The 27,097-nt window shown below is 46.9% G+C and overlaps 2 protein-coding genes across 2 annotated transcripts; both read left to right on the top strand.

Annotated features, from left to right (window-relative positions):
• Positions 1-7,011: 7,011 nt before the first annotated feature.
• LOC121994283 (RING-H2 finger protein ATL80-like) lies at positions 7,012-7,740 on the top strand. The gene has a single exon (XM_042548374.1). The coding sequence runs from the start codon at positions 7,064-7,066 to the stop codon at positions 7,628-7,630; it is 567 nt and encodes a 188-aa protein (XP_042404308.1). The 5' UTR covers positions 7,012-7,063; the 3' UTR covers positions 7,631-7,740.
• Positions 7,741-26,479: 18,739 nt separating this feature from the next.
• LOC121995123 (classical arabinogalactan protein 9-like) lies at positions 26,480-26,848 on the top strand. Its single transcript, XM_042548948.1, has one exon. The coding sequence runs from the start codon at positions 26,480-26,482 to the stop codon at positions 26,846-26,848; it is 369 nt and encodes a 122-aa protein (XP_042404882.1).
• The last annotated feature ends 249 nt before the right edge of the window (positions 26,849-27,097 follow it).

Genomic DNA, 27,097 nt, shown 5'->3' with positions numbered 1-27,097 from the left:
AAGGCGTCCGTCCGGCTGATGGCGTACCGACAACGGATGAAGCAAAACTACAACCGGCACGTAATCCCCAGAGCATTCCAGGTTGGCGACCTTGTCTGGAAGAAAGTAAAGGCAGTCGGAGACGTTGGCAAGCTGGAGACTCCCTGGGCAGGCCCCTTCAAAGTCATCGAGAAGCTCCGCTCGGGTGCTTATTATTTGGAGGATGAAGACGGACGGCGGCTGGATCGACCATGGAGCGCGAATCATCTCCAGCCGTATCGAGCTGGGTGAGAGGTGCGCTAAATGTAATTTTATATATATTTTGGTCGTCCATGTCCATGTAATGCAGGAAGCAAAATGATAAAAGATGGCAAATATCTTCGCCGAACGGAAGTGTTAAAATTAGCCCTAGAGGCCGTCGAGCTCCGATGTTAAAAATCGAGAGTCGAGTCGGCGACTATAAACCCTCCGAGCGGAAGACCGTTGAGCTCCGACGTTAAAAATCGAGAGTCGAGCCGGCGACTATAAACCCTCCGAGCGGAAGACCGTCGAGCTCCGACGTTAAAAATCGGGAGTCGAGCCGGCGACTATAAACCCTCCGAGCAGAAGACCGTCGAGCTCCAACGTTAAAAATCGAGAGTCGAGCCGGCGACTATAAACCCTCCGAGCAGAAGACCATCGAGCTCCGATGTTAAAAATTGATAGTCGAGCCGGCGACTATAAACCCTCCGAGCGGAAGACCGTCGAGCTCCGACGTTAAAAATCGAAAGTCGAGCCGGCGACTATAAACCCTCCGAGCGGAAGACCGTCGAGCTCCAACGTTAAAAATCGAGGGTCGCGCCGGCGACTATAAACCCTCCGAGCGGAAGACCGTCGAGCTTCGACGTTAAAAATCGAGAGTCGAGCCGGCGACTATAAACCCCCCGAGCGGAAGACCGTCGAGCTCCGACGTTAAAAATCGAGTGTCGAGCCGGCGATTATAAACCCCCCGAGCGGAAGACCGTCGAGCTCCGACGTTAAAAATCGAGAGTCGAGCCGGCGACGTTAAAAATCGAGAGTCGAGCCGGCGACTATAAACCCCCTGAGCGGAAGACCGTCGAGCTCCGACGTTAAAAATCGAGAGTCGAGCCGGCGACGTTAAAAATCGAGAGTCGAGCCGGCGACTATAAACCCCCCGAGCGGAAGACCGTCGAGCTCCGACGTTAAAAATCGAGAGTCGAGCCGGCGACTATAAACCCCCCGAGCGGAAGACCGTCGAGCTCCGACGTTAAAAATCGAGAGTCGAGCCGGCGACTATAAACGTCCGAGCGGAAGGCCGTCGAGCTCCGACGTTAAAAATCGAGAGTCGAGCCGGCGACTATAAACCCTCCGAGCGGAAGACCGTCGAGCTCCGACGTTAAAAATCGAGAGTCGAGCCGGCGACTATAAACCCTCCGAGCGGAAGGCCGTCGAGCTCCGACGTTAAAAATCGAGAGTCGAGCCGGCGACTATAAACCCTCCGAGCGGAAGACCGTCGAGCTCCGACGTTAAAAATCGAGAGTCGAGCCGGCGACTATAAACCCTCCGAGCGGAAGACCGTCGAGCTCCGACGTTAAAAATCGAGAGTCGCACCGGCGATTATAAATCCTCCGAGCGGAAGACCGTCGAGCTCCGACGTTAAAAATCGAGAGTCGAGCCGGCGACTATAAACCCTCCGAGCGGAAGACCATTGAGCTCCGACGTTAAAAATCGAGAGTCGAGCCGGCGACTATAAACCCTCCGACCGGAAGAAGACATAAAGAGGGACTTTGTAAGTCAATTTGGCCGATCGGTCAACTAACCAAAAGCACTTCGTAAATGTCCGGCGGAAATCCCATTTGCAAAACAGGATATATTCATCCGAGCGGACTAGCTACCCAAAAGACTTCGTAAAAATCCCTTTCGAACACGAGAAAGGTGGGAGGAAAGGCGAATGACAAGGAGAATTAAGGGAATACGAACGGTAGTTGGAAATCCGAGCGGCCAGCATGCATACTGATTAATAAGCGAAAAGGCAAGCGGAAGGATAACATTTAAGACATTAAGGCCGAGCGCCTGAATTACAAAAAAGTGATCGTTTTTAGCTGAGCGGCTAGATTACATATAAACTTCTATTCTAAATAGTCGTAGAGATCCTTCGGGATGTTGTTGAGGAGTGTTGCCTGATCCTGAGAGGGGATGACGGCAGAATCGGGAAGTTACCCTTTGGACTTCAGATATTCTGTCGTGGCATTCATGGCAAGTTCAAAGGCCATGTACATCCGCTCGCAAACTTTCTCCGAAAATTCGGCCGAACGGATGTAATTCTGTCTCAGGGCAGCGACCCGACTTGGCTCAGCCTCTTGGTATTCTTTGAGAGCCGCCCGGGAAGGTTCGGCAACCGTCTGATGTTCTTGCAAAGAGGCTTCGAGCTTCTTCACCTCATCCGAGCGGGCAATCTTCTCGTTGGCCAGTTGTTCTATCAACTCCTTTACTTTCTGCTCCAATCCCCGAGCTTCGACATTCTTTTTCTCCAGATCGGAGATGGCCGTGTTTTTCCGAGTGGTGGCCAGGTTTATTTTTTGGTCGAGCGTCTTAACTTGCCGCTCGAGCTCGGCCAAAGCGTGGGCCTGATCAGCCGTCTTCTTCTGCTCGGCCGCCAACAAGTTTTGGGCCTTCTTGAGCTCTTTCTATAGCTCAGAGTAAGAAGGGCCTTGGGAGCCGGGGCGGACCGCCCGTAGCCTTCAATCTCCTCAATTCTTCATCCACCATCGCCAGACGGTTGGAGACAGCAATCTCCTCCACTCATCTTTGACAAAAGAAAAATTGTTAGTAGCCGATCGGAAATAATGTGTAAAGGACTTGAGAAAATGCACTTACCCCGGTGGCCTGTTGCATGTGGCTATTGGCCAAGTTGCTGAGTGGAATCATCGCCACACGCGCCCGAGCGCCGACCCACATTTCAGCTAAGGGCCCCTTCATTGTGATCATGTGCTCGGGCGCGGTGGGTCGATCGGCCTCGGGCAGCAATTCTTCGGTCGGGAGGTGAAGTGAGACTCAGACGGTGCGGCGCCGACCGGGGGTCGTCTGGGCGGAAGCCGGAGAAGGAGCGGAAGCCGGCGAAGAAAACTGGGACAAAATTATAGAACGATGGACTTGGCGGGGAGCGGGCGGAAGGACGCTGACTGGAACGACCTCAAGAGGGTCCGCAGACGCGTCAAGTTGGGAGGGAGTTCGATCGGACGAAATCGCCTCGATCTCTGGATCTTTGCCTCGAGAAGCGGCGGTGACCCGTTCGGATGGATGGATCGCTGAAGTAGCCGAGCGGAGTGGCGTTTCCGCCGGGCGTCTTTTTTGTCGGAGGGGGCGCTCTTCCTCTTGCGCCGAGCCCTCCTCCCGAGCGGAAGGCTCTCGACTTGCAGTTGCGCCAGCCGCTTGCTCTGGAAGAGAAGCCTGAGCGGCCGACTCCCCAGCATTGGTCCCGCTCTCCCCCTCATTAGAGCCGACCGGCTGGATGCCGAGCGTCTCCATTTCTTTAGCCGCCGCGGCTTCGAGCGCCGCCGCCTTCCTCTTCAAAATACCAGCCATCACCGACTCCATGACAATATTAGTTGCAAGGGAAAAAGGAGAAAATCAGTTAGCAATTAAGGCAAAGGTACAAGCAAAATTCTTACCGAAGCCGCTCGGGAGGGGGGTTCTGATCGGACTCAAGCCGAATATGTACATAACTCCTTCTGGGAGGAATTTGTTGATGTCAAACCGCAGACCGGCGAGCATGTTGGCGGCGTGGAGATAATCCGGCCGGGTCTTGAACCTTTTGAGTTCTGGGGAGAGAGGATGGCTGACCTGCCATTGGGTTCGGAAGGGAGCCCGCTCGGGAAGGCGAATATAAAAGTAAAATTCTTTCCAATGCTTATTGGAAGAAGGAAGTTTATTGAAGAAAACCAAGCCGGGCCGAGCCTGGAGCATGTAAGTATTCGGCTCGGACTGTTTAGGGTAATAGAAATAATAGAAGACCTCCGGTCGGAGGGGAATGTTATGGATCTTGAATAAGACGACAACGCCGCATAGGAGGTGGATGGTATTGGGGACTAGACTTCAGAGCGGAATGCCGAAAAAGTTGCAAACTTCTACAAAGAAGGGATGGATCGGAAATCGCAGACCGGCTGTAAACTGGTCGTGGAAAACACAAAAAGCTCCGCGCGGCGGTTTGTGTGGCCGAGCGGAATCTGTGGGTAGGATGATTTCAAGGTCGGAGGGGATGTCAAAACTATCTATCAGAATGTCGGTGTCGCGCCGATCGAAGCGCGACTCCATGGTGGTATACCATGGGACGAGGGCTTGGTCTTGTGGCTCGGAAGAGCTAGCCATTGTCCGAGTGGACGAAATCAAAAAAGACGAAAGAGGATAAAAGGAAGAAGATGGCAACGAAACAGTACCCCGAGGACGAAAACTTGGGAAAGAAATGCAAAGAAAACACCAGAACCAAGGAGAGAAAATAGGAGAACCTTATAACGAAGAGGAGGATCGAAGGAAGACTACCGAAGATCGTCGGAGAGCAGAGGAGCTGGGTCGCCGGAGAACTGAGAGCGAGAAACTGTGAGGCACGCAAGAGCAAGAATGCGGCGAAGGAAGAAAAGCGAAGCTTTTATAGGGTGGAGCCCGAGCGGCCCCCACCGTCGGATCCAGGTCGCGAAAATCAGAGCACGCATCGCGCCTTTCATTTCGAACCACCTCGATCCCATCAGAACACCACGCCGCCGCCGTATAATGACGGCAGCACCGCCACGTGGCATTCAGCCACTGGAATGCATTTAATGAGCGCGTGCTCGACCTTAATGATGGAGATTGGCGGAAACTTCGAAGAGATGCTGAGGAATGTTGACGTTGACTGGCATTTCAGCTGCCCCTTATTTCCATGCGGATGGTAGTTTCAGTGCGCCGCTCGGCCCAACTAATGGTCCAGTCAGTCGGACTAATCGCCTCCTTCGACTAGACTTGAAGGGGAGGCAAGTGATCCGGCAGTAAGGAGGGCCCCCCCCCCTAAGCAGGGTCAACGCCACGTGGAGGTTGAAAGGCAAAAGGTCAACCAGAGGCTTGGCCGAGCGGATAAAGATTGGGGTGGCCGGCAAGGTTGAAAGACACCCTGGCGGGGAGTCGGGGTTCCGACGCTCATGGGGAACAGGGTAGCTGGGCTGATCGGGGAGCCCGCTCGGCCAAAGACATAAAGTAGCAACACTGTGAACAATCCACAGAGTACACGACCGGGAATCTCCCGAGCGGACCAGCACTTACGACCGGCCGGACGTGAGAGAACTGCCGGCCAGCCGGACGCTCGGCATGGCGTAAAAGGAGAAAAGGACAAGGGAACATCTTCTGACAGCGGGTATGTTCGACGATCAGGCCATATGCAGGATCTTATGACAGAGTTCCGCTGTCCCATCAGAGCTGTGCTCGGACTGTAACAGTATGGTGTCAGGTAAGCTTTTCTGACAAGCCCATACTGAGGTATGAGCTGAGGACACGTATTCGTCTCGGTATGTGTGCATGAGCCCCTCTACAGCTCTATATAAGGAGCCTTACACTTCGCCGGAGGTACGCGTTCTTTGATATTCGAAGCCACCACTTTGTTGTCCACTTGTCTGACTTGAGCGTCGGAGGATCGTCGCCGGGAACCCCTTCCCGACCCGATTTCTTTGCAGGTTCGCCGGAGGTCCGCACGATCGGTCGAAGATCTACATCAGCAGTTTGGAGAGCACCACGTGCCCAGCGTTCGTTGATTCAACGTTTGGACAGGATCATATATATATATATATATATATATATATATATATATATATATATTCTAGTTTGTTTATTTAGTTAAATGAGTTGTTTTTTATTTAATTAATTTTATTTATATTAAACTAACGTAAATAAATTTTTATTAAATCAAATATCAAATTTTTTATAGATATTTAGTTTATTTACAATCTTATAAAAAAATATTGAAAATGCAGAAAACAAACAACAATTTTAAAACAAGGCAGGGCCAAAAAGGACCCCTGAAACATGCAAACAAAAGGCACCACCTTGGAAATTAAAGTAGTTAAAAGAAAGACAATTTATTGTTACTGGAGGAAAAAACAAAGGTAAATGAAGAAAAGATGAAGTTTTAGGCTAAAATTTTTCATCAGAAAATGCACGATATAACAACTACAAAAGATTTTCTTAAAATGGAAAAAGAGAATCAAATGAATGGGTAAGATGAAGTTTCAAAATAATATATAAATCTTCAAATTCCTACCTTTGGGTAGTCTCAAGGTAAGGAACAATTTATGTATCTTTTATCAGCATACATCCACATGTTTGATAAAAAATGACAGTGGAAAAATTAATAATACTTTAAATCCAATGATAAAATCTTACTGAACTAATTTTTAACTTTTATTCTGAGTGAAAATTCAAACACCATGAATAGCTTGAGACTGAGGATCCATGCATCACATCTGATAATCTCAATCAGAAACTATATATAAATGCAAGACGAAGGAAGTTTTAAAATGAAAGATTTCATTTTAGTATTTTATTTATTCTTCTTCTTCTGAAATCATAGAATATAATAGATTGCTCTGATAGAAAAATCAAACATAAAACATTATGCCACGCAAGAAAAATTAAAAATAAATTTTAAAAACAAATTTCAGACTTAAAATTGAAAGTCATTATTTCTTTTATTTATTTATGTTATGGAGAAAAGGAAATCACATAATATACATTTTTTTTTGTCGGATTCTTGATCAACCAGTCATTCCCTTGCATGAAAAATGCCCATTACACATATAATGGGAAACTATCTATCACATTTGGCTGCATATTATTACTTTAACTTATAATAATCGAGCTTGATTTGGTCCATCAAAAGAGGGAGCATTACAAGCTTTCCAACCCAAGTTGATAATTTTAAAATTATCATTTTGTTTTAAACTTTAATAATAGTGCATTTGCACTACAGCACTACCAACCGTCTTATATTAATTACGCAATTCCCTCCTTTCAAGCCAATAAACTGAACTCTCCTTTCTCCTTCTCTTCTTCTTATCTGTCGATGACATCTCCGTTGAGGATTATCCAGTATACCGGCGACCTCACCGCGGCAGAGCCGCCTGCTTCCGTCGCCGTCGACACCGACCTGATCGTGATCATCACTTCCCTCCTCTGCGCCCTCGTCTGCGTCGTCGGCCTCGCCCTCGTCGCCCGCTTCGCCTCACTCCTCCGGCCATCCCCTGCCGTCGCCGCCCCCGAATCCTCCGCCCTGCTCGTCCAAGCGCCGTTGGCGGGGGCGGGGACCGTCAATCCCGGGATCACGCAGAGCATCCTCCGCTCGCTGCCCACGCTCTCGTTCGGCTCTTCCTCCTCCGCCGGCGCCGCCGCCGCCGCGAAGAAGCTGGCGGAGCTCTGCGCCATCTGCCTCGCGGAGTTCATGGACGGCGACCGGGTGAGGGTGCTCCCGCAGTGCGGCCACGGCTTCCACGCGGTGTGCGTCGACATGTGGCTGGGGTCCCACCAGTCCTGCCCCTCTTGCCGCCGGATCCTGGTCGTGCCCCCCTCAAATAGGGACTGCGACGACGGCGAGCCGAGCTCCGCCGGCGAGTACAGTCCCGGCGTCCCGTAGGCGAGCATGTCACTGAAAGAAGACCAAATACTTTAAAGGGAGAAATTGAGCAACAAAATCTATAGATTCCTGTTTATAAATAGACGATCAGTATCTCTAGTGATCATTAATGACTGAATTGAAAAAAAAAGACAATGGTAGCTCTGTTCATAAATAGACGATCACTATCTCCTATGTCTTGGCCATTTATACTAATAGTTAGTAGTCATCCATGATTTACTTCATCCGTATTGGCCTAGGGACGGATTGACGGGGGCACTGGAGGTGAACAAATCACCTTTTTTGCCACATAAATAGACGATCAGTAGTTCCCTCGGGGCGGTGCGATAGTTAAGGCATGGGGTGTTGTCACATGAGGTCTTGGGGTCGAAACTCGACATGACCGAGCATAACCTTCCCCATGTCTTGGCCATTTGCAATAATGGCTAGTAGCCACCCGTGATTTACCTCCTCCGTGTTGGCCTAGGGATAGGTTGACGGGGGCGCTGAGGGCGAGCGAATCGCCTTTTTGCCACATACATAGACGATCAGTAGCCGAGATGTCCCTCGGATGAATCTAGTGGCTAGCACATGAGGTGTTGTCATAATGAGATTTGGGGTTCGAATTTCGGTAAAATCGAGGTAAATACCTCCCTTATGTGCTAGTTACTATTCCAAAGGCTAGTAGCCGCCCGTGATTTACCTCCTCCGTGTTGGCCTTGGGACGAGTTGACAGGGGCGCTGGGGGCGAGCGTATTCGCTTTTTGCCACAATAAATAGACGATCAATAGTCCCTTCGAATGGATCTAATGGTTAGTGCATGAGGTGTTGTCATAATGAGATCTGGGGTTTGAATTGAATTTCGATAAAATCTAGGTAAACACTTTCTTTTTGTGCTAGTCACTATTCTAAAGGCTAGTAGTCGTCTGTGATTTACCTCTTCCATCTTAACTCTGGGATAGATTGACGAGGGTAGGGGGCGAACGTATTCATCTGTTTTTTCTTATGTCACAATAAATAAACGATCAATATAACTAGCTAGTGATAATTAATAAGTGATGAATTCAGAAAAAGTAGAAGGCTTAGCGTCACCCACACGCTCATCATATTTCGATAAAAGTAGAAGGCTTAGCTTCACCCACACGCTCATCATATTTCGAGATAAATTCATAAGGTTAGTTGATAGTCAATTGTTAAGTAGCTAGGGGTGGGCGTTTTTTTGTTTTTCTACGAGATTATGCTATTGTTAAGAATTGATGCCTTATCATGTTATAATATATTTGTCATTTTCTAACCAGCTCGGTATCTCATTAGGACAAAAGATATATATAAATAATTGATGGTTATACCTCCATGATTCAGTGATAAAGATGAGTCCCTCGAAAAATAGGTCAAAGCAGTAAAGATTGATTGACGTGGAGGTCAAAGGTAAAGGGTCAAAGTCGAAGAGTCAAACAGACCTGGAGACTATTGACCAGGCAAGGTTGGTCGAGCGACATCGCAGTGTCGATCGAATGTGAAGGGCTGGCCAAACCGTCCGAACGACCATCCTCCGCAACTTACAAACGAAGTTTGGAGTTAAGTACTAATTTAACTGGTCCACTGTCCTTGTCGATCGGACCTAAGGGACGATCAGACACAACGCGCCTCTTCGACAACATGAAGATCGAGTGAAGAATTGGTTGGTAGTTGCATTCTGCATGGCTGAGCTGGTGGTATACCGGTCGAATGGATGTCGGTCAACTTACAATGGGACCCATCTATCTGTCATATCATATTCTTTTGAAAGTTTGTGCCTGAAAGGACAGAGAATATTTCACTGGTAAATCGTCCTTTAGAAGCTTCCATCCTGTTAAGTCATAGAGATTGACGAGCTCATTTAATGAAATGTGTCAAGGGCATTTTATGGCTTGCCCTTTTTTAGGAAACCTTTGGGAATGTGCTAATACTTTGAGATACATGCACAACACAATATCGACACTATAAAAGAGGATCTCCATCTACAGGATCATTCCCTCGTCGAGCACCGTGATGCTTCTTATTTGCACACGCTATTTGCTACAACTCACTACTTTCTTCTCTAAAACCGAGCACTGACTTGAGCATCGGAGGGCCAACGTCGAGGATCCATTCCTTAGCTCAGTACTAACATTTTTTGTATTGCAGGATAGGGCGGAGTCTTCATCGAGTCAACCACAGAGCCACATTCTCAGCTCATCTCCTTCCCCGATTTTGGAAAGGATCATATTTGGTGTCGTCTGTGGGAATCTTACCTGCATCCGAGACATGAAGATGAATGACGTTGGATGACTCACTACAATGACATTAACCCCAAAAAGTTAGAGATGCTGATCAACGTTCGAGCTGCAAAGATGGTGCAACAACAGGAAATAGTAGTCGACTGTTAAACGCTAAATGGCCCGGCCTTGTCCGCTACTGGCCAACACGCTGAACGTGGGACTCGAGTGGAGGGCAACGCTGGGCACCAGTCGAACCACCAACCGATGGACTCTTTCCACTAGGCACCTGTTTCACCAACTAACTTACCACCAGCGCCCAATGCGTCGATCTCCTACCACAGAGCGTTATTCAGAACGCCTTTAGAAGAGCATGGATGGGCGGAAAGGACACAATGATTGTCCTCCGAGAACGTGCCCACTCGGGATGTTCGTAAGGGCAAAGCACCCCAAACTGATGATTCTCCTAAGCGAGTAAATCTACAATTTTCCCAAGAAATCCTAATGACCAGCTGCTGCTCACTTTCAACCCTTGTCGATTGGGGAGTATGGAGAATCGACTGATCCCGAGGATCATTTACTTACGCTTGATAACATGGCCCCACTCCACCAGTACACCGATGGAGTCAAATGCCAATTGTTTTTCACTATGTTGTCTGGTTCAGCGCAAAGATGGTTCAAGAGACAGCCGATCGAATCCATTCATAGCTTCAAGGATTTCCGAGCGACATTCCTTCAACACTTCACCAGCAGTGGCCACTATTAGAAGACGACTGTAAATTTGTTCTCACTCAAACAAGGACCCAAGAAGACACTGCGGGCCTTCATCAAAAGATTCAATCAAGTGGTTATGAACATCCAGTTAGTCACTCAGGAAATTTTGGTAAGTGCCTTTTCACAAGGACTTGTAGATAATGATTTCTTTCTATCCCACATTAGGATGCCTCTGAGGGACTTCAATCATCTACACGGACAGGTTACAAAATATATCAACGTGGAAGAGGCCCAGTCAGCGCGAAAGAAAGAAGTGATCCCCGAGCCAGTTGCTATTCATGAGCACCGATCGACCAACAGCAATGTGCCCCCAAATGGGCCCCAAGCAGGCCCTCAACAATAACATCAGGAGTCTCGACCGCATGTAGTCTAGCATGTGGAAGTTGGATAGACGAGATCCATCGAGCCCGGACTGTGGACTCTAATGTTATGCTCCTACCATTACTCGACGTCTCACAACACAAAGGATCGCTACCATTTTAGTACGAGGCCCTGCCAACCAACCCCTTAAGGATATCGTCGACGATCACCCTCTCTAACCCATCAACATCACCGTCGACCGGGAGCCCAAGGTCAAGACAACATATCGACCGAACGAAACCAACAACATCTCAAGCAAAGAGATAACCAAAGGGCCGCCCGGACATCGACAGAGCAGCCAACACGGTGGCCAGACCGGAAGGAGGAGAATCGTGGTAATGCTGCCCGAGGAGACATCGAAATGATAGCAGGTGTCCCGACTGACGATAACTCTCACACCAAGTGTCCCAGACTCTCGCATCATTCAGCCAAATTATAAGTGAGCTTAGCTCTTGCACTAAGTGTCCCAAATTCTTGCACCATTTGGCCGAGTTACAAACGAACTTAGCTCTGGCGCCAAGTGTCCTAGACTCTTGCGTCGTTTGGTTAAGTTATAAACGAGCTTAGCTCTCGCTCAAAGTGTCCCAAACTCTTATGCCATTTAGCTGAGTTATAAGCGAGCTTAGCTCTCGCACCAAGTGTCCCAGATTCTCACACCATTTGGCTGAGTTATAAGCGAGCTTAGCTCTCGTGCCAAATATCCCAGACTCTCGCACCGTTTAGCCGAGTTCTAAACGAGCTTAGGTCTCGCACCAAGTGTCCTATGTTGGTGCGGTTAGCACTAACGGTCTATCCCAGGTTTTGATGAATGACAAAATAGGTTAAGTTAGTTTTGTTGTTAATCTAACACTCTGACCGAGTGTATAGGAGAAGCCCAGACAGGTCGAGGGGCTGACCGGATGTCTGGCACGAAGTCTAGCTAGGTCAACGGGTCGACTGGATAGCTGGCACAAAGTCCAAACGGGTCGACGGGCTGACCAGACATTTTACACGAAGTCCAGCTAGGTCGACGGGCCGACCGGATAGCTGGCGAGAAGTCCAGACGGGTCGAAGGGCTGACCGGATGTCTGGCAGGTAAGTAAAGGTAAGTCACTGGAGGGGAGTGACTGTGAGGACGCGTTCCCGGGAAGGGAACTTAGGCGTCGATCCAACTTAGATCAATTTCGGAAATCTAAGTTGAGATCGTGACTAGATTCCGATCTCGGAAAGACGGAATCTAAGTCATACTCATTTCTGTTAAACAATGAATTGTGCTAATAATCTATTTTGCAGGGTATAATTGCCTCGGACTAACGTGTTTCTTGCAGGAAGGAGTTTGCTGGAAAACTTGGGTCTGGGCGCCCGGGAGGTACCCAGGCGCCTGGAGGCAAAGTTTTATCCCCTTCGCGTCAACACCACATGGAGGCTCCTGGTTGGGTTAGCTACGTCACACCGGGGTGCCTTGAAAGTTCCAGGCGCCGCCGAACCTCCTATATAAGGAGGGTCAAGGCTGAAGCTCCAATACAACAAATGATTCGATCTCTGGTGCTCCTGCGACGCTGATGACAACACTCTACTTTTTAGTCTTACTTTTCTTGTCATTATTGCTTATTTTCATTAGCTTTCTTGTACTTTAAATTGTAAACAAATACTTCGAATTGCTAGTGAATTGTCCATCGAAAGCACCCTCGTGTGCGGGCCTTGGAGTAGGAGTCGACACAGGCTCCGAACCAAGTAAAAATCACTTGTGTTAGCCTTGCTCTTTTCTTGCTTATTCTTTTTTCGCTGCTTAACTCTTTACGAAAATTTAAATCAATATTCACCCCCCTCCTCTATCAACTTTCACGATCCAACATCCTAAACTCTCGTACAGTTTGGTTGAGTTATAAGTGAGCTGAGCTCTCATGCCAGTTTTCCTAGACTCTCACGTCATTCGATCGAGTTATAAGTGAGCTTAGATCTCGCGCCAAGTGTCTCAAACTCTTGCATCATTCGATCGAGCTATAAACAAGCTTAGCTCTCGCACCAAGTGTCCCAGACTCTTGTGTCGTGCGACCGAGTTATAAGTGAGCATGTCGTCACGTCTAAGTGCCCCAGACTCTTCTGTTGTTCGATCGAGTTATAAGTGAGCATGCTCTCACACTTAAGCGAGCCGATTGACCATCTCATAAAAGGTTTGTTCAATGACCAAGTCTTAGGGAGTCGGGCCAAGCAGATGAGCTACTTCCTCTCTCTGTTAAGTGTGGAAACTCTCCTGAAATGCCAGAAGACCACTACGGTGGAAGCTCTTTATAATATTGCTCAAGTAGATCAGGAAGGCTAAGTCTCAGGGACAAAAAGAAGTAAAGTATAAATTAGTGCATCCACAGAATGAGAGTTCTAAAAACATAGAACGGGCATGCATTACATCAAATTTAGAAGATTTTTACAAAGTTACTTGACTACTACAAGAGACTATTAATAAACTAAATGAAACGCTACTCAAGGTCTGCAATCACATCATCTGGGAACTCCTCCAAAATCTTCTACCTTTTGATAAAGGTTGGAGGAACCTCTGTGGACAGATAGTCACCTTCCTTCAGTTGTTTGATAGTCCTATCAATACCATAGCCGAATAGCTTGATGGTCTAGTCAATCAAGAGCTGACTGAAATCCCTTGAGCAGAGATACTCCACCCTGTGGGCTTCCAGCCGGCCGGACTCCTCCTCCTTGAATTTAGCAAGTTCGGCTCTTAATGCTTACAAATCAGCGTCTTTTTTGTCAATTATCCTTTGTCGCTTGTCGAGGTGGAGCTCGTGGCTCACCTGCTCTGCAATGTAACCAACTTGCTACGTTGCCAGGGCCACCTCCACTTCCTCCAGCTTCTTCGCTAGAACCCGAGCCTCCTTGTTCTTAATGTCCAGGTCCTTGATGGCCCTGATCTTCCGAACGTTCACTGAGCTGATCTTTGCTTCAAAATTATGGGCTCATTTCCTCAGCTTCTCCAGCTCAATGAATTGATCGTGGTTTTTGTCCTTCTCCACGGTCAATGCCCGCTCAAACCCAAGGAGTTGCTCAGACTGCTTCTCCAAGTCTCCTTCAATTGGGTAGCTTCTGCAATTAAGCATTCAATAAAGGACTGGGAACCGCCCACATCCTCGATCGGGGTTTATGCTTGCTTGAGCTCATGGTCTAACTGGGTCAGCCTTTGGCAGATAGCCAAGTCGTCCACCCAAAATTGGTACACAAAGAAATTGATTAGGTCGGGATGAGTGGAAAACATAATTATTTAAGATATTACACCAACTTACCCTCGTAGAATTTTGGCTAAACCGATCGACCAACTCAGTAGGGGGAATGATCACTACCCTTGCTATGGCTTCTGCCCAGGTTTGGGCCAAGGAATCCTTATCTTATGCTCAGGGGTACATGGCTCCTCTAGATCGGGGTAACGCCACTCATCGATTGGCAATCTAAGGATGGTTGTTACATGCCTATGTAAACTTGAGTCAATTGACTCTAAACTGGCCTTACCCTTAGATTTTGACACTGGAGTGGAGCAAATGGTGGAGAAAGGGACCACTGGGTTGGCCGATACATGCAACAAATAAGAAATGGGTTGGACAATGATAGCACCAGGCGGCAGCTCGGATAGGGAGGGCGCCCGATCAGAGGATGGAGGAGTTGGTCTGCCAGTGGCTCTCTCAGGGGCTGCAGAAGTGGAGCTCTCTCCCTATTCAGATGGTGGTCGTTGTGTAGATGCAGCAGCAGAAGTTTAGGGGACAAAAGTTGCCAAGCAAGCAACAACTTCCGTTCGGAGCCTCTTGCAGCGTTGGTGCTGACTTATGGGTTGACTTGGTTTGTTTACCTTGTTGACATGCATTACAAATTGAATTTTCGATAAATTTTAATTTGGACAAGCCTCTAATTAAACCATTTTGACTCATTTTTTAAATGAGTCTGGTATGAGTGTGACTCAGTCTTCTGTGCCACAACTTAGTTTCCTCTTGTTGTGTCAATAAACACTTGAGTGAGGAAGTTGGTAGATTAATTGAATAGATATTCTTTTTCCTAACTCCTTTATGTGTGATTTTAGGATTTTCAACATTTTTAATTAAGCACTTAGATTTTTAAAATGTGACTAAGTACCCTAAGTCACATAATTGGCTAATACTTAGTAAATTAAAATTCAATTGATCAACCAATAAAACTTTTTGAATATAGAAATCGGAACTTAGTTGGATATTACTTGTTCCGATTACCTTGACTGTTCCGTTGTTGCCGAATGCAACGGACCCTAGTTTCTTGAATTTTAGCTTAGTGAATTTCAATCTATCTCCAGTCATGTGCCTGGAGTATTTACTATCTGGCATCCATTGATCCAAATCTTTAGATTCCTACACATAAAGTATTTGATTTGGTTCAATTTGACAGATAGAAAGGTAGTTTGATTGAAATTAACTTTTAATGTTCCATCTCACCCAGGCTAGGTTATCAAATATGGTATCCCTATGGGTGATTGTGAGATAATTTTTAGTTCGGAAAAAGTAATTTAATTGATTAGTTGATTTATTAAGTTAAATTGATTTAAGTTAAATTAAAATTTATTAAGTTAATATTGATTTAATAATTAAGTTGAAATTAATTAATTTAAGTTGAAATTGATTTAGGTTAAATTAAAATTTATTTAATTAAGTTATGTTAATATTAATAATTAAGTTGAAATTGATTTATTTAAGTTGAAATTGATTTAAGTTAAATTAAAATTTATTAAGTTAATATTGATTTAATAATTAAGTTGAAATTGATTTATTTAAGTTGAAATTGATTTAAGTTAAATTAAAATTTATTTAATTAAAATTGTTTTAATTTAATTCTAAATTTTACTTAGGTCCATCTCACCCATTTCTAGATTATCAATCAGGGAATCTTATGGATTTTGTGAAATAGTTAATTTTATCTTTTGATTTAAATTATGTCTAAGGATTAATTTACATTTGAATTAGACTCAGGGTTTTCAATTGGTAAGTTAAATACACATTTCAAAGATTAGCTTCCAGGTTGTGACAAGGCACTAGACTTTCTTGGATATGAGATCATTCATCACTTCTAGACAAAACCTCTCAAAGAAATTGGATATTTAATTTTCCTTTTGAAATCCCTAAGTCCTTATTTAGCCTAATCTAAGCATGTGTAATAAAAGCAGTAAACAACAATAATCAAACAATTCTAAAAATGGTCTTCCTATTGGCTCTCTGTGGATCATAGCCTTGATATGGTCTATCAAGGTAATGGATTTGATCTTTGGGGACCCAATATTGTCCAAGTCCAACTTGATTAACCAAGTTAGACTTGAGAACCCATGCTTGGACTAATTTGCTATTATTTCTGTTAACCAGATATAAATACGACTTGTATTTTCTTTTAGCCTTGAATCCAAGTCTGAATCGGTTGTAAACAGCTCGCTGTTTTCTAAGAATCAGATCAAGATTCTTGGAATCCAGAGTAAACCGTTCCAATGAGTCCTTTAGTTCCTTGACTTAATTTTTCAGGCTAGAATTCTCTTCCTTAAGCTTTTGGACTTGAGTTGAGGTTTCAGTCTGATCAAGATCAGCCAAGGAGCTAGGGTTAGTCACCTCTTCAAGGAATGTTACTTCCTTTTGAAGTTACTTGACCCAGACATTCGATTTAGCTAGCTTACGTAACAAATAATTAACTAAAATATATAATTTATCTATTTGACAAGCACTTACAGTGGGTTTAGGCCCTTCGGAAACGGATACGGATACGAATCCGTAGGTTCGCTCGTACTCAGCTTCCAATTCGCTCTCGGTCTCCGATTCATCGATGTGTTCCCGAGCCGTCAGTGCAAGGAAGCTCGTATGCTCGAGCTCTTCGTCGGACTCTTCTGAGGAGGAGTCGTCCCATGTAGCTTGAAGTGCTTTCTTCTTTCTCTACTTCTTTGCTTCTTTTAGGTTGGAACAGTTGACCTTGACGTGTTCCTTTTGATTGCACCTATAGCAGATTACTTCAAACTTTACCTTTTTGGACTAAACCATCTTCTTGATATCCTTCTTTGTGAGCCCCTTCTTCTTTCTGTAAAGCTTGCATACTAGGTTGACGAGCTCGGCTTCTATCTCGTCGTCGTCATTATCCAAGTCTGGTTCTTCTTCAGACTTAGGTTCTATCTGATGCTTCTTTCTTGCATCCTTTGTATTGTTTGTACCTGCAAACAATGCAACACCTTTCTCGATCGACCGAGCATTAGTCTGTTCATATAATTTGAATTTAGAAAATAACTCATCTAATTTAATTAAAGATAAATCCTTAGAAACTTTATAGGCATTGACCATGGACGCCACAAAGTGTTCCTCGAAAAGGCATTAAACGCGTATCTTATAACGTAGCGGTTCTCCACTTTCTGTCTGATCGCATGAAGTCCGTTCAGTAGATCTTGAATTCTTGCGTGAAGTTGGCTAGCTATCTCTCCTTCCTACATTTTGATGTTATACAATTTATTAAAAAGTAATTAGTCTCCCTTACTTACCTTTGTGTCAGACGTGCCCTCGTGCAGCTCGATCGGTTTCTCCCACAATTCTTTTGCGCTTGAGAATGGGTCAACTCAGTTCAGCTCCTCCTTTGTAAGTCCACATTGAAGGGTACACGTAGCTTTTGCGTTGGCTTCTACTTTCTTTATTATGCTCAGGTCCCAGTCTTCGCATGATACGAGTTTTCTTGCACCGTCAAGTAGGAGCGAGATGTCGGTCTTGATGATCATCCACATCTCGAACTAAGTTTGGAGCTAAGACTCCATTCAGCCCTTCCAGTAGCCGAAGTCTTCCCCAGAGAAGAGCGGTGGTCGAGCTGTACTATAACCTTCTTGATGGGCCATTGGAATCTAACACACAAAGAAAAAACAACTTCGTTCCAAGACTCGGTCTTGGATTAGTAGTGCGGGGGAAAAATTAATACACGAACTTGAGTGGTGTTGCACCAGCTTTGAGCAAAAATTTTGATTACGAAAAACTTGATCGGAAGGTGGCAATTCTATCGATTTCGATCGACTCCGAAAAATTGAAAATTACCACAAAAAAAAAATACTTGACTGGTGGTTGCACCAATTCGAAGCGACCCCGCTCTGATACCAATTGTTGGATCAAAAGCACTAGAGGGGGGTGAATAACGCTCATGATTTTCACTTTTCGTTTCAGAAGAATAAGAGTAAACACAGCGGAAATAAGAACAAACAACGCAAACGCCAAGATTTACTTGGTTTAGAGTCTAGGGCGACTTTTACTCCAAGGTTCACGCTCGTTGAATGTTTACTTTGGGTAATCACTATAAGCTCGTAGAGTATTACAAAGAAGGTACAATAATTCAAGTGTAGTAAGAAAATATACCAACAACTCTAAGAATAGTAAATTCGAAGCTTCAGGTCGTCGGTATCTTGCTACAGCTTTATCGTATAGTCTTTTGAGCAGTGCACGGAAGATGGATCACGTTTTCGTTGTTGTTCCAAGCTGTTGCTCGAGACCTGCTTATAAAGCTAGTGGAGGGCGTCCTCAACCCCGCCAAAAATGCAACATCGATAAGCCTTGACTTCTTCACAGCTTATTCTCCTGAGGGCGCCTCCAACTCCATGGAGGGCGGCCTCTGCTCTGCTTCCAGGGTTCCCTCAAGCTCCATGAAGGCGCCCTCATGCCTTGCAGCGAGGTTGCTTCTCCAGGTTCACTTCCTGCAAAATATGTCAGTCCAACATACCCTGCAAAACAAAGTTAGGATAATATAGATATGTAAAATTAAAGTGTTTGACAGTCATCAGACTGTCTGGTTCTGACTTTAGATTCTCGACTGAAAATCCTAGGTCGAACCGACGCCTACTGTTCCCTCACCGGGGAACACACCCTCACCTACTCCACTCAGGAGAATTTACTTGTTGCCAGTTGATCCTCCAGACCAACTGGACTTTTGCTCAGCGCTCGAGGCTCCAGAACTTTCTGCTGGATGTCCACTCCACGACCCGCCCAGTCTTTCACCTGGTTCGCGACACCAGGACTTTCCACCTAGAGTTCTCGACTTTAGGACTTTTGCCTGAAGCCCTCGACCGGCCAAAACTTCCCGCCTAGGGTTACCAGTTACCACCCCTAGGGTTTTCCACCTGCCTAATCGCAGCTAGAATTTTTACCTAAGTACACTTAGGACTTTCCTGCAATCTCATCAAACACATTTGATCACAAATAACCTTAACTTTGAACCCTTTGTCATTATCAAAATTTAGGTTCGATCGTCGGATGCGTCCCGCACCAACACTTTCAAAATGTCTTATTTCAAAATTTTTCTTCTTTTTTGCTACTTTTTGAAAACTAGTAGTTTAAACAAAAAAAATATTTTTTATCTATTTGAAAAATGTTTTGAATAAATATTTAAAAATTTGCTTTGGAAAAAATTTACTGAAAATTAAAGTTTAAAAATTACTTTACCTCATTTTTGTGAAACATATTTTACAAACCTTCTTTTAAAACTTACTTTGAAAAATAGTTTTATAATTTTTCAAATGTTGTTCTAAAAATTGAAAAGAAAAGTGTTTTGAAAAATGCTTTTAAAAAATTCCTTGGTAGAAAATGTGTTGCAAAAATATTTTGAAAAGTATTTTATCACCTTGAAAATTATTTTAAAATTACTTTGAAAATCACTTTGCAATATTTTGAAAAGTTATTCTATTTAAAAATTATTTTAAAAATATTTTAGAAAAATAATTTGATAAATTGTAATATACGGTAAATTTAATAATAAGTGTTATTGGAGAAATAACCTTATTGGATTTTTCGAGAATTTTTAGAATTTTTTTTGGATTTAAAAGGAATCTGATGATACGTTTAAGGGGATAAAATTGATAGGGCTTAGAGAAAGCCTATTTGATATATCAATTTAGTGGGGGTTGGTTGGGGAGTTAACTTAGGATTTAATAAATTAATCCTAAGTATTTAATTAAGCCCAAATTTCTATTCCTCTTCTATTCCCGATCCTTCTTCTTTCCCCTCTCGTGTCTCTGCTCGACGTCACTGACATCGAGCTCTCCCGATCACGCCACGCCACACGGTGTCGCTAGATCACCGCAAGCACCAGTGACGTTACTCCTCCGCCTACGGCCAGCCGTCACCGTCCCTCCTTTGTCCCTGATCTGTGCCCTAGATCTTCACCGATCGCCGGACATCCATGAGCAACCGACGCTGGGAGTGGTTCGACCTTCTGTAGCCACGAGATCATCTCACTATGCATTCTTCGTGGTGAGATTTTAGTTTGTCATCGTCCCTCTTTCTCTACTTCCCATAGCTTGATCACCGATCATGCCACCCTTGCTCAGCTGCCACGTTGTGCGTTAAGGGCCAATCGATTGCAGCCACTCAATGCCGCTTCACTTGGTGATCGGTCACCGTGGCCAGACTCATAGATCTCTCTGTTGGATTCGACTCGCAGCCGCCAGATCCTGTTCTCTGGCCTCAAGAGGGTACGATGAGCACTCTCATCTCTATTTTTTTCCCATATGATTGTTGACTATAGTATTCATCCGATCTTCATATGGGTTGCAGATCTCAGCTGTCGCCCTATAGTCCTGTTGAATTCTGGTCAGCCAACTCTGGTTTGGGGTACTGGACGTATGGGGCAGTAGTATCACTTAGCCCCAGCCATCAGCTCTAGTGACGACCTCCAACAACGAATCATTAGTTGCGTGCAATGGAATTGGGTAAGTTTTAGAGTTGATTCATGATGGTTATTTGGTATTTGATTGATTTAGTTGGAAGCATGATCGATGTTAGGATCATTGAATTGTTGTGGTGAATTGTTAGGATTGGAGTTATTATCCAACTGATTATATGGATGAATTAAGTGTGCATTGATCTTAGAAGATGTCCATGATTAAATTGCTTAACTCATGAGTAGGATTGAAGTGAAGTAATCATGGATTGAGTTAAACCTAATTGGATTAATGAATTAGGTTAATTATTTCAATTAAGATTTTCCCTAATTAGTGTGAGTTTGAGTTTAGTTAGTTGTTGCATTTTGAATTAGCTAAACTGGACATCATGTGATTTGCAGGACGTTGATTCGGGACGAGTGTCTCGATGTGGGAGTGATTTATCACGATCGACAGATAAAAGCGGGTATTTCTTCCTTGGCCGCTATATAGTTCTTTGAACTTAGTGCATGGTTATTATCTAATGAATTAGATTGCTTTACCTTAAATCGTGTTCGTTTGCTGTTTTCCTACTTGATACTTATGCTTGATCTTTAAGGTGATCTAGTTATATCATATACAATCTCGACTCTTGATATCTATACTCTGTTGTGTATACACATGTAGAGTATGTATTGTAGGGATTGTCTGGTTGATTGAGTTACCATGCTGATTATGCATATGATGTAGATTGTACGTAGGTTGGTATGTGAGTCATCATGTCGATTGTACATTACATGTTATGTACTGTTGGAGGAGTTATGTTAATTGTATTTATATCATGTATGTACACATGTCTGATGTGAGTCATGTTGATTATACCTACACCATAGGGTGCGTACGAGTATATTGTATACGTGTCTGATGTGTTTCTTGTTGTATTTGTTGTTTAGTTGACACCAGTTGGATTTGCCCATACCTATAGTTATAGGTGTTAGACGAATCATTGTGTTGGAGGTACTAATGTGGATTGGGAGGTTGCATTGATGATGACTGTGGTTGTCTCATGATTATTACATCATGCTCATCATTGCACTGCATGCTGACAACTAAGTCTCCCTTTGTGGGCGAGAGAGTTGTCAGTCATTTTGGTTTAGCGTCGCACACTCGGCCACTCATGGGTAGTGGTAGATGGAGTAGTTGAAGGTTGTCTTGTCATGCCACCCAGCCACTCAGCTTGGGAGTGATATCTGGCATTGTGAACATTCAGGGACTTTGATGGTATGTAGTTAGATAACTACTAGCGAACTGTCCGCCTCGACCACTCTGTAGTAGGTTGGAGGGTAGTACAGTTGTCACAGACCCAAGCCTCTCGGCCATACAGGGGTTGTGGTATCTGGAGAGGTGGCAGGGTGACCATGTGGCATGCATGCACATTTGCATATGATGCGCGGTGCATCTGTGGAGATATATCTGTATACATGCCTAATAGATACTAGTAGCATGTGATTGTGATATGTTGCACTTGTTTGATGATGCGGATGTATTAGGGGACTTAGGTGGAATTAAGGAGATAAAGGAGGGCATTTTCATCCTTTCTTGGGTTAAGGCCTTTAGGGTTTTAGTGCTTAAAGCACTGTTGAGAGAAGGAGAAAGGAGGAGGTCGCCGCCAGGTTTAGGAGGGGGGTGAGGGCGCGTTTTTGGTCCACGGCTGAGGGGACCTTCTTCCTCCTTCCTCCTTCCTCGTCGGCGCCGATGCCAGCCGCCTGCCGCCTGCTGCTCCTCTTCTCTACCTCCTATCCTCCAGCCTTCCTTCCAGCGCCGACGCTAGGAGAAAGGGGTTGGTTCATGCTTGGACTTTAGGCCATCGCCGTCTGGTCGGCGCTGCTGCCTCAGCCTGGTGCGCCAGCGTCTGCACCTTCAACGTCGTTCCTACTGAACGTTCCCGGCACCGACCATCTCTGGCTAGCGAGGTCACCTCTGCCTACCCTCTCCACCATCTCCTTCGTTCTCTGACGCTGATGCCGTCGAGGAGCTTTGCCTCCGCCTCTAGTAACATCGTTGTCGCCGACGCTGTCCCCAGCATCCGCTGGCACCTCCTACCGTCGAGGAGCTCTGCCTCCGCCTCCAGTAGCGTCGCTGCCACCTCCGGTGGCCGCCGACACCACCTACAACATCTGCCAGCACCTCCCACAGCCATCGTCGCCCCCAACGGTCACTGCAGCGACCTTTGGCGGCCGCCATCTCGTCGCCTTCAGCGGCAGTCTCCACGCGTCGCCACCACCCTCCGGATAACAGTTACCCGAGTGCTTATGTTTCGTACTATTTATTTGATCCGGCCTGCGAGCCGATAGAGTATTCGACCTCGGGGTCATTATTGTATTCCGGCCTTCGTGCCCCTCGTCCGGCCTGCGAGCCAATGCTGTAGCTAAACTGCACGCCGTCTTGCGGATCCATATCGCGTCCAACTTCGAGCCACCGGATCCAGCTACTTAGCTGGCGGACATCTATCCACTCTACAGGGTCGTGACGACTCGATCTGCTTCTCGACCAGCTCACCGATCCATCCGAGGGCGTCCTCTGGGGCTAGGGTACGTCGTCGTACTCCTCTTATATTTATTTCATTATGCTGCTATTATTCGACTGCTTATATATTTGTGAGATCCGCCTCGAGTATCGGGGTACCAAAGACTGGGGCGACCCGGTCACTGGCTATAGGTACTGTTGACCAGAGGACTCCGGGCGACTTGGTCAACACAGAAGACAACTCACCATCCGGGTCATGGAGATGTGGTCAACATTCCAGACGCGTCGCTCTGGCAGGTCCGTCTTCTCAACTTCCCGACAGGATCAAATTGGTGTTGTTTGTAGGGGTGAGCATTCGGTTAATTTGATATTAATTTTGTATAAATTCTTTTTATTGTTATTTTAAACAAATTTAATTAATTCGGTGTTAACTGAAATAACTAATTCGGTTAATTCAGTTTTAGTAAATTTTTGATTTGATTCGGTTAGCCAACGCTAAATTGGTTTTCGGTTAATTCGATTAATTTATGGACCAAATTAACCGAATGCTCACCCCTAGCTGTCTGTGGGAACACACCTGATCTGGAACGTGAAGATGGACGACGCCGAAAAATTCTACCATCCTCATGACCTCGGTAGGTTTCGGCGAATGTGTCATTCTCCTCACTCCACGGGTATTCGGGAGTCGAGGAACTGAGTCAGATCCTCTGCTGGTCGGCATGTCAGTTTTTGCGTTATCTTCTCTCTTTCAGTTATATGATCTGCCCTAGTTCCTCGATGTCGAAGACCCCGTGCCGATCAGCCGGGCGTATATTAGCCGAGCCACGGGCTCGAGGCCAAAGACTCCGTGCCGATTGGCGGGGCGTATATTATCCGAGCCACGAGCTCGATGCTTAAGAACCCGTCCGATCTACCGGGCATATATTATTCGAGCCATGGGCTCGATGCCGAAGACGCCGTGCCGATCGGTCGGACGTATATTATCCGAGCCACGGACTCGATGTCGAAGACCCCGTGGCGATCAGCCGGGCGTATATTATCCGAGCCAAGGGCTCGATGCCGAAGACCCCGTGTCGATCAGCCGGGCGTATATTATCCGAGTCACGGGCTCGATGCCGAAGACCCCATGCCGATCGGCCGAGCGTATATTATTCAAGGCACGGGCTTGAGGCTGAAGACCCCGTGCAGATTGGCCGGGCGTATATTATCCGAGCCAAAGGCTCGATGCCGAAGACCCCGTGCCGATCGACTGGGGTTATATTATCCGAGCCACAGGCTTGAGGTCGAAGACCCCGTGCCGAGCGGCCGGGCATATATTATCCGAGCCAAGGGCTCGATGCCGACGACCCCGTGCCGATCGGTCGGGCGTATATTATTTGAGCCACGGGCTCGATGCCGAAGACCTCGTGCCGATCGGCCGGGCGTATATTATCCGAGGCACGGGCTCGAGGCCGAAACCCCGTGCCGATCGGCCGGGTTTGAGTTATGCTAGAAGACGGTCGAGCGGTGACCTTAAACTCTCACGTCATCGGTGGTCGAGTGGCGACCTTAAACCCTCGCGTCATCAACAGTCGAGCGGTGACCTTAACCCTCGCATCATCGGCGATCGAGCGGCGACCTTAAACCCTCGCGTCATCGGCGGTCGAGCGGCGACCTTAAACCCTCGCGTCATCGGCGGTCGAGCGGTGACTTTAAACCCTCGCATCATCGGCGGTCGAGCGACGACCTTAAACCCTCGCGCCATCGGTGACCAGCTTATCAGAGCATCAGATGTTACATCTCCCCCGTTCGAGGTCGAGTGATCGTCACTGGTCTCTGGCCAACTTCAGGTATTTTATCTCCCCCGTTCGGGGTCAAGCAATCTTCACGAGTATCTATCTCCCCCGTTCGGGGTCGAGCTATCTCCGAGGGTCGCGGACAAGAGTATCTCCACTGGTTTCGGACCAGAATGGCTTATAGGCTCTACGCCCGTTCGGCTCATGACTTTCGTTTCTGTGCGCATTCAATTTTGCGTGCGATGCGTCCGCTCTGCTCACGACTTTCGCACCCATGCGCCTTCGACTCACGGGCTGCACTCTAGTTCAGTTCACGTGTGATGCGCCCGTTCGGCTCACAACTTTCATCTCTGCGCACTCGATTTCACGGGCTATGCTTCCGCTCAGTTTTCGGGCTCTACTCTTGCCCAGCGCTGCTTCGCCTCTCGCTCGGTATTGTCCAGGCGCTCACTCGGTGTTCGCCCGATAGTTTGCTTGGCAGTCGCTCAACCTTATTTTTCATCTCATGGTCGACACTTTGGTCGCCCGGTCTCATTTTACGACAATCCGATCGGCATTTTATGATCGTCCTGTTGGCATTCTCCTGGCTGCTCGTTTAGCACTCTCGTAGTCATCTGACCGATATTGCTCAGCCGCCCGTTCGGCCATACACTTAGACTACTCGGTCGAACGCTCGACATTCTCTCGATGGTCTGGTCAACATCTTGTGGTCGATTGGTCGATATTTTCTCGGTCGCCAGTGCGGCATCGCCCGCTCGGTCGTTAGGTCGGCATTTTATGGTCATCATGCCCGACATTTCCTGATCACACTTCACAACCATCCGACCAACATTTTTTAGGGGTTCGTCCTTCCGATCGCCCGGTTGGCATCTTCGCGGTCGCACACTCGGCATCTTCGTGGTCGCGCGCTTGGCATCGCTCGCCTGCTTGTTATCCCGTATGTCGCTCGGTACTACTCGTTCGCTCGTCCGCTCGGTGCCATTACCATTTCACGTGATACCGTTACTACAACAACCGCTCGAGTGTCATTATACGATGGGTTCAATGATTTGACTCAATTATTGAGAGTGATTCAGCTTTGTGATAGACTGTCCAGTCAGTCAGACTCGCGCCTCCTTCGACTAGACTTGAAGGGGAGGCTTGTGATGCGGATGTATTAGGGGACTTAGGTGGAATTAAGGAGATAAAGGAGGGTATTTTCGTCCTTTCTTGGGTTAAGGCCTTTAGGGTTTTAGTGCTTAAAGCACTGTTGAGAGAAGGAGAAAGGAGGAGGTCGTTGCCATGTTTAGGAGGGGGGTGAGGGCGCGTTTTTGGTCCACGGCTGAGGGGGCCTTCTTCCTCCTTCCTCCTTCCTCGCCGGCGCCGACGCCGGCCGCCTGCCGCTCCTCTCCTCTACCTCCTATCCTCCAGCCTTCCTTCCAGCGTCGATGCTAGGAGAAAGGGGCTGGTTCGTGCTTGGACTTTAGGCCGTCGTCGTCCAGTCGGCGTTGCTGCCTCAGCCTGGTGCGCCGGCGTCTGCACCTTCAATGTCACTCCTACTGAGTGTTCCCGGCACCGGCCATCTATGGCTAGCGAGGTCACCTCTACCTGCCCTCTCCACCATCTCCTCCGTTCTCTGACGCTGATGCTGTTGAGGAGCTTTGCCTCCACCTCTAGTAACATCGTTGTCGCCTCCGGCGGCCGCCGGCGCTGTCCCCAGCATCCGCCGGCGCTGTCCCCAGCATCCGCTGGCACCTCCTGCCGTCGAGGAGCTCTGCCTCCGCCTCCAGTAGTGTCGCTGCCGCCTCTGGTGGCCGCCGACACCACCTACAACGCCCGCCAGCACCTCCCACAACCACCGCCGCCCCCAGCGGCCACTGCAATGACCTCCGACAGCTGCCATCTCGCCGCCTTCAGCGGCAGTCTCCACGCGCCGCCGCCACCCTCCGCATAACAGTCGCCCGAGTGCTTATGTTTCGTACTATTTATTTGATACGACCTACGAGCCGATAGAGTATTCGACCTCGGGACGTTTATTGTATTCCGGCCTTCGTGCCTCTCGTCCGGCCTGCGAGCCAATGCTGTAGCTAAACCGTGTGCCGTCTTGCAGATACATATCGCATCCAGCTTCGAGCCACCGGATCCAGCTACTTAGCTGGCGGACATCTATCCACTCTACAGGGTCGTGACGACTCGATCTGCA

Source organism: Zingiber officinale, chromosome 6A (genome assembly GCF_018446385.1).
Source record: "Zingiber officinale cultivar Zhangliang chromosome 6A, Zo_v1.1, whole genome shotgun sequence".
Lineage (NCBI taxonomy): Eukaryota > Viridiplantae > Streptophyta > Magnoliopsida > Zingiberales > Zingiberaceae > Zingiber > Zingiber officinale.
The sequence above is the reverse complement of the archived record's forward strand: the minus strand, read 5'-3'. Positions and strand labels throughout refer to the sequence as shown.